Consider the following 10,374-nt stretch of genomic DNA (forward strand, 5'->3'; position numbering starts at 1 on the left):
TCTGTTGGATCTCTATCCATCTTGTTAGAAGAAGAAGAAGGAGAAGGAGAAGGAGAAGAAGGAGAAGAAGAAGGAGGAGGAGGAAGAGGAGGAATAGTAGTAGTTTGGATTTATATCCCCCCTTTTCTCTCCTGCAGGAGACTCAAAGGGGCTTACAATCTCCTTGCCCTTCCCCCCTCACAACAAACACCCTGTGAGGTGGGTGGGGCTGAGAGAGCTCCGAGAAGCTGTGACTAGCCCAAGGTCACCCAGCTGGCGTGTGTGGGAGTGTACAGGCTAATCTGAATTCCCCAGATAAGCCTCCACAGCTCAGGCAGCAGAGCTGGGAATCAAACCCGGTTCCTCCAGATTAGATACACGAGCTCTTAACCTCCTACGCCACTGCTGCTCCTTGGAAGAATAAACATTAGTTTTTTTCTTTTCCTTGAACTCCTGAGGACCTCATCTGGCACAATATCCCCAGAGAATCCAAAGGCTCTGTGGATCTTAAGGAAGTCATGTTGGCACCTGAATAGTTCAGAAGCTAGAACCTAAAAGATTTCTTGGCCCTGAGTGTGGATGCGGCACTTATTCTGAGGGCAAGGTCTAGAACCCCATGGGCTAATTGAGGCAGCTGTCCCTATCTGGAGAAATCACACCTGAAACAAGACTTATAATCAGGCTTATCACAGAATAATCTATAGTGCTGCATACACTTGCCAAGAACTCCTGGCCATGCAGGAGTGGAATGCAAAGTACCAGCTTGAACTGAGGTGTGGGTAGCTCTATAGATGGGCCTGTCTGCCCATCTATACTTTGGAGTGGAAGTGGTACTTTGGAGTGGAAGTAGGCTGGCTGTCTACTCTATGTCCATGCTGGTGACTCAGCAGGAGTGAAAGATGAAGAACAGATGTTTTTTGCTGCAGAGAGAAGTGCCAGAATCCCAGAGTGAGGAGTGGCCAAGCTTTCCTCTAGTGGAAGCACAACTCTATTGGCTGCCTTGGAGTATTATTCCATATGGGACAACTTGGTGTACTTTCCACTACTGCTGCTTGTGAGTGAGACGAGAAGTTCAGTGATTCCAGGCATTTTTTACCTGGGTTTTTAATAAGCGAGGTTGGAGAACTGTGCACACTTGTCCATCCACAGAGCAGTCAGGGACTGGCAGGTGGAGAACCGCCTCAGTATAATAGGAACCTTTGCGAGAAATTGGAATGTGCCCAGCTGATCCTACCATGGATCCTACCAGCTTAGATCCTACCATGGAAAAAAATGAGCAAGAAAGAGGCAAAACCAATATATGGATACCTTCCCCTACTGAGACCCAGTGTGGTGTAGTGGTTAAGATTAGGTGGATTCTAATCTGGAGAACTGGATTTGATTCCCCACTCTTCCACCTGAGTGGCGGAAGCTTATCTAGTGAACCTTATGTGTTTATGTGTTTCTGCACTCCTTCATTCCTTCTGGATGACCTTGGGCTAGGCACAGTTCTTCAGAACTCTCTCAGTCTCACCTACCTCACAATGGGTCTGTTGTGGGGAGAGGAAGGGAAGGGAGTTTGTAGGTCACCTTGAGACTCCTTACAGGAGAGAAAGGTGGGGTATAAATCCAAATTCTTCTTCTTCTGATAAAGGACATGTTTTCTATTTTCACCTTTTACTGCCTCTCAAATAGCAAAAACTGAATTACATGTATGTAAGGTAAAACATGGTACAGAAACTAAGGATTCCCCCATAATTCCACGCACACCCCTAGAAAAAATAAAGAAAACCACATATATTTTCACTATAGCTTCAAGCAACTCAGTAATTTTACATCTCTACCTGAGACAAAATACTCCAGGTGCATTTTTCAACTAGCCGGTGACCAGAGAGAAATCAGAAAAGAGCAATCATACCCAACAGGGGAGAAAAAAAAATCTCATTTTTGTTACAAACTATCGAAGACTAATGCGGAATACACAGAACAGCAACAAACTGACAATAGCAACTACCTCCAAAAAGTTTATATTTCTATCCTTCACTGAAACAAGGGACCTGCTTACTTATTCCAGCAAATAAATATGCACTGTTTATCAGAGAAGTCCCACTTATAAGATGCTGAACTTTAGTTTTCATACTGAGGGTTTTAATCCCAGTCCCTTTGCCTTATTACACCCCAACTGTTCAGAAATGATGTAGAGAATGCCACCTTTCTACTTGAGGAATAGTGAATATGAGGATTCACCTTCAGTTAACTTGAAATGCACACCTGTACTTTAAAAACTGTGTAGCACACACAATTGTAACTCTCCTTTACCCAACAATGTTTAAAAAATGGTCTCCTTTAAACTATCTACAATCTTAGATCCTACCATGGAAAAAAATGAGTTTCCAAATACACCCAGGATACAGTTGCTGAAAGTGGTGCAAGGTTATAGAAATGAGGCAGATCAGAACAAGTCCAAAGGAAATTCTTGCCCAAATATTTTAAGTATATCAGAAAATACTCACATTAGAAGAACTGCTGGGCTCCTCATCGCCACTGCTAACAAGATCAATGCAATCCAAGACAGGTCTTAGTACAGCTTCCTAAGGAAGTAAACAAACATCACCTTCAGCCGTTATTTTTCTTCTCTACATAACAAAGAGATAAAACATACTTTCATAAAATTCAAGTATTGATACAGTTGCCTAAGCACAGTTGTAGAGCAGTGATATGTGTAAAGTGCCATGAAGTAACAGCAGCAACCCAGCACGGTTTTCAAGGGAAGAGACATTTGAAGTTGGTTTGCCACTGTCTTCCTTGATGGTCTTCCACTGAAGTACTAGCCAGGATGAACCCTGCTTAGATTCTGAGATCTGATGAGCAGGCTAGCCTAGGCCATCAGATCAGGGCAGAGCTGGGATACTGACTGCTTACTGAACCACAGCAGTCCAATATTAGTGAATCCAAGAAAATCCTAATATTTGCAGAAGAAGATTAATTTGGTTGCCTCTGGAGGCAATTCCCGCATCCTTAGGCACTGAGATTGAAAGTAAGTCCTGATTTTATGCCCTTTTTCATTGAAGCTCTGCGACTAGCAAAGTTCACTAGGTGGGTAGCTGTGTTAGACTACAGTAGAATAAAATTCAAGTCCTGTAGAGCTCTCTTTGTAAGCTTGAAGTAAGCTTGGAGTAATGGAGTAAGCTTGGAGTAAGCTTGAACTCACAAGAGCTTAAACCCTGGAAAACTGTCTTTAAGGTACTACTGAACTCAAATTTTGATATAAAACAATAAAGATCATACGTTATTCTATCTGTTTTCAAAGAAAGCTATTTCTACAATGTTTAGAGACCATGATGGTAAAATCTTGAATTGGCTGTATGAAAATAACATGAAAAATGCACTAATATTTGATATTTTCATAAATTGAAAAAGATTCACCAAAGGGATTTTTTTTCTTTGGAACAAAATGTGCTAGTGAGATATAATCTGTGAAAATCCTTTTGAAAAATGTTGAACTGAATTTTAATCATACAACACATTAACCATTAAATGGTACTAGGTACTAAATTAATGGGTTTCCAAATAGGAATTCTGGTTTACTAAAAATACTGTTATCTATATGTATCTGTGTATTATGCAATAAAAGAAAATGAGAAAAATGCCATAAGCAGAAGCCATTTCACATTTAGACCAAAATGTTGGATACTCCTGAAATGATAGACAACATTTCCCCCCTAGAACTACTCAACTCTGAGGCTGTAGACATGAAGCAGATCAACATAATTAAAGAGGACATGAAAAAGCTTAAGGCAATTAAGATCAATATGGAGGAGACTGGCACAGAACCCATGGACCTAAAGGCTTCATTAAACCAACTTGTGAATCACTTCAGAACAGCTGAGGACTGAAATATCTTCCTTCGATGGTTGAGCTCCAACAGTATTCTTAAAAAAGGACGTCAAAGGAGCTTAAATATTTGAGGATTAACAAAGCATAGAATTCTTTGCCCACGGCTGAATATTTGAACTACTGGATTTGTAAAGGCCAAGAACAGGTCCAAAATGTTCATACAGTTACTTTTTATCTCAGACACCACCAAACGTAATCTGTACCTCCTTGTGACTGAGCACAAGTTTTTTTTAATCAGTGGACTATTTCACGGTACAATCAAGGCAACATGGCAGGAACACACAGCACCAATAATTCTTACTTTAGAATTAAAAAAACCCTGAAGTTAGTATTTTGCATGACTGGCAAAGGATATTATTGATAAGACAATTATCTAGCCAAGCTGGCAAGACAGAAAAAAGCAGTCAATTCCCATTTTCCACTTGTGAGTCAAAACCTGAAAGATTTCTCCAACATTATGACAGCTCCACTTACTGTATTATATCACAATAACGTAACCCCAGAACATCCTACCCTTCTGAGGCCTAAGCAGCCAAAGCTGTAGTCAGGCTACATTTTGGATAAAGCCAGAGAATCAGGAGAGGAATTAAGTGCAATAAAATAGCATGTTAGGGTGAAGCTGCCAAGCTTATATGAGAAAATACTACACTCCTTCACCAAGGCATTGTTTTGGGCCACCCTACACTGAGACCAAACTGACCAGTGAGTGCTCCTATTTCAGAATCAGGCAATGTCCATATATTGCCTAATTTATTTCTCATCCTTCTCCCCGTTTTCAATGTCAAACGAACACCCCCATGTCCTCCCTCTCAGAACCCCACTTCTAAGACCTATTTTCTACCAGCAATCCATCCCCTTCTTCCCTCTTCCTCCAGCAGCTCCTGGGCACTGTATGGCTTCTGCCATCTCCTATTCTTGGAGTTCCAGTTCCGGTAGCTGTCAGTAACCCACGTCCACAAAGCTCTTGCTGTCTTCCCCCTATTAATCATTTTAACAACAACATTTTAACTGAGATAAAGCAGAAGATTTTTTTTTCTATTTTTAAAGGACTTCTAAGGAATCCAAAATCATTTTTATTATTTAACTTAACTTAATTGTTTTTAACTACTGAAGTTTCCAAGTCTAAATTTTTTAAATAGTCCCCATTTTTTTTAAAGGTGACTATGAGGATCCTGTTAACTACCACCCCATCAGCCTGCTGTCTGTAGTGGGCAAATTATACGCCAGGTTTCTTCACCTCAAACTAAGTAAATGGATACAAGAGCAAGAGGTGATAGGACACAAACAAATAGGGTTTTCCAAAGGAAAATCTACTTATGACCATGCAATAATCCTGGCTCACCTCGCCCAGAAACAGTTAAAACAATGTCCAGGCAAGCTGTATGTCACTGTTCTAGATTTTTAAAAAGTCTTTGATTCACTTTCAAGAGATTTATTATGGAAGAAAATGGAAGATAGGAATATAGACTCCAGACTTCTTTTTTAAATTAGGCAATTATATACGAACCCCTCCTGTCATGTAAAATGTACGCAGGAGGGGGCATTAATCAATAAAATCTCAAGTAACAAAGGGGTGAAACAAGGATGCATAATTGCCCCAACCTTGTTTAATATATAATAAGAGACTTCCCATTGGAACTCAAGATTATTGACAGACACAGCCCCAAATTAGACAATAGACATATAACAGTGCTGCTTTATGCAGATGATACTGTCATTATGTCACATATTAGGGTAGGCCTGTTACATCAATAGATAGATGTTACAGTTACTGTGAATTAAATAAGTTGGAACTTAATTTTGATGAAACAAAAATGATGGTGTCTGCTATATCATGAAAGAAACAATCCTGGAAAGTAGCGGCAAAGGAAATTGAACAAGTTAAGGAACACAAATACTTAGGAATCTTGTTTACTTGCAATCTGTTTTAAAACAGCATCAGTAAAAGTCCATTTTAAAACAGCATCAGTAAAAGCTACCTCAACTGCAAACGCTTTAGTAAAAAAAATTTATGCTAGAGGACATCAGTATAGTCCAGCAGTAATTACAGCATTCAATGCAACAATAGTTCCTCAGCTACTCTATGGTTCCCCATTCCTCTCTTTAGCTCAAAACCTGAGTGGAAAAACTTTACATTCTAAATTCTTACATAGGATTATGGGTTTTCCAAACTATGTGTCCTACGCAGCCTTACACACTGAATTAGGCCTACGTTCTCTAACTACCTCAGCTTGGATTAGAGCAATAATATACTGGCTAAAAATCCACCATCATTCCAAGATGGGAAGCTTTACTTATTTGCTGTTGACTGAACTTAACACCTCCAACTGGCATGGAAAGATGGCTGATAAGATCACAGAAATTGGTATATCTATGGACAAAATATTAATATTATCTTATCTAGAGACTAAAAAATGGATAAAAGACAAATTCTTAGAATGGGATTATCAAAGATCTTTAATAGCAGCAAATTCAACTTGCTCACCTGTAAATCAATTTCTAGTTGAAGTAAGGGGTTGTATGTCTCATTATCTGTTTTATATGACTAATCCTAAATTAAGGCATGCATTTTCTTTAGAAGGTTTAATATTTTGCCGTCCCCTTTACATGAGGGAAGGGTTCCAAAAAATACCAACGACTGAAAGATTATGGCTCTGCAATAGTGCACAAGCGGAAACGCTACCACACACTACGTTTCACTGCCCAAGTAGGGTGTACTTAAGGCATAAGCATTGAGTATTGTTCACATTTTCTAACGTGGATACAATAGGTGACCAAAGGCTAAAGTATTTTTTGGATGGTTCTAATCAGGATTTTTCTGAATTAGTTGCCAAGTTTTTTTATATAATTGGTACTTCCGTAAAGGGAAGTTTTTTATATTAAATGATGGTTATTTTGAGCTGTATTGTTACTTTTGGTTGTAAACTGTTTTGCTGTATGATGCCAATAAAGGCTATGTATGTATGTATGTATGTATGTATGTATGTATGCATGCATGCATGCATGCATGCATGTATGTATTGTTCTATTAAGCTCCACAACACTTGCCTACATTTCTGTCCTTCCTCCTTTCACTCCAAACTCCAAGGCCGCTTCCGCACAGCCACGCTGGGGGTTGGGTCGGCGTACATGACGCCGACCCAACCCCCCGGGACCGTTCGCATGAACGGTCCCAGGAACGACAGAGAAGACGGCGCCGCAGAGCACTGTCGCCCAATCGACGTAACTTCCCTGAGACCATCTGGCACGTCGCCGAGGCCAGGGCACACGCCCCCCTGCCCTGTGCGACCGCTCCAGAGTCGGAGGCCGGGGGGGGGGGCGTGTCCCCAGGCCTCGGCAACATGCCGGACGGTCGCAGGGAAGGTAAGTCGATCGGGAAAGGGGGGAGGGATTGTGCCTTCCAGCTGCTGCCGTTCGCACCGCAGCGGCTGGAAGCCACCGTTTTCCAAAAACCTTGCTTGGGGAGCGAGGTGGTAAAATGGCGGCTTCATGCCGCTGGGGAGGAGTCAGGGTGGTGCGGCTGCCGAGGAAGAACTGGTCCAAGTCAGCCATGACAACTCTTGACTGATAAATGTGGAATCATGACATATCGGGATACAGACACTGCTTTACAAAGCTGTATGTGGAAATAAAGACCTTCCTAGAATAATACAATCGATTTGTGGAGGGCCAAAGCATAACAGCAAGTAACACCTTTCATTGATTTCATACCTGCATTGTAGCGAATGACAGCATGAGTCACAATGCTTTTGTGTGGTTCATCAAGTTATCTAATCATTTGCCCAGATTACAAATACCTGAGATGCCATTTCATAAACCCCTTCTGCAATTCTGTGGACATTCATAAACTAAAAGCACTAATCAGGACATCTGATAATTCTAATGAGTCCACAACCATAGTCAAAACACTTTTCAGATACAGAATGTTGAGAGCTTTAAAATAACCTGCATTATATATATATATCATTAGCTTTTTCCTTTCCCGAAATTATGTATAAAACCATACTTTGTTTCAGATGCTAGCAAAATACAAATTCTGTACCCTGTGAAATATTAAAACCACTGCAGAGATTCTATTTTTCTCAACCAATAATGCTTAAAGGGACTTGACAAGCATAAGTATCTACATACGCCAACAAACTCAATATCGTCTTCATTTTCATCTAGCTGAGGGGAAGCATTCTCTGCCTTCTGGGTCTTAGGAGACACAAGGCACTCCATTATCTGAAAAGACAAATACACAGACATAATTACACTGAACTAATTTTAGCAACTGCATAATTATATAACAATCAAACTAAAAACCTGTTTCTTTTCGATAGTTAACACTGTACAGCTGCAAACTAATTTGGTTTATTCAGTGGTAGTAATTTTTTTAATTGGCATTAAAAAGAGATACTTACACAAAGCCAACACTTATCCTGACAATACTAAAAACTTTTAAACAGTCTATTTTTACTAATAGTACCTGCAGGCATTTATAAAAACACACTTAGAAAATCTACAGGTAAATGCCATAGAAAACTTAACAAGGTTCTGTACAAAGAGTCTGCAGGCTTGAATATAACAAAATGAAAAGTAAAGAGTTGCTAGAAAATGGTAAGAATGGATATCCTATTGATCCAAAGGATCAGGAATACAAAATGTCACCTTTTATTGTTCCTACTTAAATTGTTAATATAGTCCTATGCAAGCTTTCTAAATTTCACAAAGCTTCTTCTGGAGGGCATGGGGGGAATCTAAGAGTTCCAGAAAACCTGATCCCGTGGACAAATGATCCCATACTAGCTTAGTCAGTCCTATAAAGACTGCTGTTTTATCTAGTCTAGATTTAGATTAAAAGGCAATCAGGCATAAACGGGGAAATAAAGAATGTAAAGCAGAGCCATGGTGAGCCAGAAAAAGCTTTGCTTCAGAATAGGAGGACAGTTAAAACAAAAACAAAAAACGACCAAAGAAGGCGGCGTGCTCTCCATGGTTTCATCCAGGAGCAGCAGGTTAAAAACAATGGGCTACTTCCGTAAGCAGTACATTCAGTCGAAAACTAGCCCCAATGCATAGCAGGAGCGGAACAGCCGCCAGCTGCAGGCGGGGAAGATGAATGCATCCGTGACAGCTGCACGGGATGGGGTTTGCACGGGCTGGGGTTACTAAGAAACAGGCCCTGCGCACACAACGCACCCGACTATGCCGCGGGCCAACTGCTGCTGACGATCCCTCGCTATGGCGCTGTCCGCGCGGTTCATCGATGCCCAGGCACGTAGGGATTGCCGAGTGGGCAGCCTAGGAGGGGCTGAACTGCGCGGATGAGTGGCACGAGACGCCAAGGCACCAGTCGTCCCACCCTCCGTTTGTTCCCCTATCTGAGCTACTTTCCGCCGCTTTTAGAACCGTTCACACGTGATTTCCAGAAGACCGCGCGACTTTTACTTCCTGCCCTTCATAAAGACGGTCGGGCGGAAAGTCTGGCAGGTGGCTGTCGGGAATTGTAGTCTCGTTCTCCTTTTCACAGGCTTAACGCTTAAGAGTGACTCACGGGTAGTTCAAATTCTGTTGACCGATTAGCCGCGTTTGGTTTTCCATCCAAACGACTGAGTAATTTTTTCCTAATTTTTCGAACACCATTTTTGAAAGAACTTTATATTTTCTGTAAACGATTGTTCGTTTTGTGTCTCTCCCAGTTAGATGAGCCCCTGGAAAGGAGCCTTGCCTATACGCCAGAACATATTATGCTTTTTTTGAGATACCCTGACCAGATCTACCCAGAAGAAGTATGTCCCACTTGGGCTTTCTTCAACGAAACTGTTAATAAAATTGCAGTCATAAAAATCTCAGCTTCACTTTGTGAGATATCCTGTAAGAAAACAGGGTGCCAACCTCCAGGTGCGACCTGGAGATCTTCCAAAATATTAATTGGCCCTGCTGAAATCCCACCCTCCCTAGTCTCCAACCTCAAATCTCCAGGAATATCCCAACACAGAAATGGCAATCCTTGCAATTCCAAAAATGCTCTTGGGGACATAATTCTCACTAAATCATCTTCAAATAGGATTCTGAGTAGACCTGTTTAGGATTGCAGGTTGCAATCTGGAGAACACTTTCTCAGGGGAAAGTCCTACTGAATAAAATAAGACTTAGTTCTGAGTAGACCTGGTCGGGACTGCTCTGTAGTTTACCGGGCTTCAAAAGACCTTAAGAGTGCTTCAGCTAGCTGCTAGACGGATAATACCAAAAAAAAAACCCATAGAAGGAACCTTAAGGATCATCTAGTCCAGTCCCCTACACAGTGCAGGAAATTCACAGCTACCCCCCTCCACTCCCCCAGTGACCTTTGCTCTCTATCCCATGCTCTCTGACTCCCTCAACTTCATATATTTGTAATGTATACCCATTACACAGAAGTAAATCCCACTTATTTCAGTGGTTTGCGGCTATTAAATTATTTGTTGAAACAGCAAGTTTTCATGTAGCTTTAGTACCACAAAAATGCAAGTTTTGCATACTTCAGTTTTCCTGTTG

At 41.1% G+C, this 10,374-nt stretch overlaps 1 protein-coding gene across 4 annotated transcripts in view; it reads right to left on the reverse strand.

Annotated features, from left to right (window-relative positions):
- The window catches only part of LOC125432727 (E3 SUMO-protein ligase ZNF451-like), a 35,293-nt gene extending 26,044 nt beyond the window's left edge, over nucleotides 1-9,249 (reverse strand). For 3 of the 4 annotated variants that reach the window (XM_048496632.1, XM_048496624.1, XM_048496610.1), the window contains exons 1-3: nucleotides 8,808-8,898; nucleotides 7,987-8,079; nucleotides 2,472-2,549 (exon numbers count right to left, since the gene is read on the reverse strand). In XM_048496632.1, the coding sequence (XP_048352589.1) occupies nucleotides 2,472-2,549; nucleotides 7,987-8,079; nucleotides 8,808-8,831 (195 nt within the window). In that variant the 5' untranslated portion in view covers nucleotides 8,832-8,898. Of the gene's footprint in view, nucleotides 1-2,471; nucleotides 2,550-7,986; nucleotides 8,080-8,807; nucleotides 8,899-9,036 lie in introns of those variants that run through there. The other variant, XM_048496617.1, reaches the window with a different exon arrangement.
- Nucleotides 9,250-10,374: the final 1,125 nt, after the last annotated feature.

This window comes from Sphaerodactylus townsendi, linkage group LG01 (assembly GCF_021028975.2).
Source record: "Sphaerodactylus townsendi isolate TG3544 linkage group LG01, MPM_Stown_v2.3, whole genome shotgun sequence".
NCBI classification, from domain to species: Eukaryota; Metazoa; Chordata; class Lepidosauria; order Squamata; family Sphaerodactylidae; genus Sphaerodactylus; species Sphaerodactylus townsendi.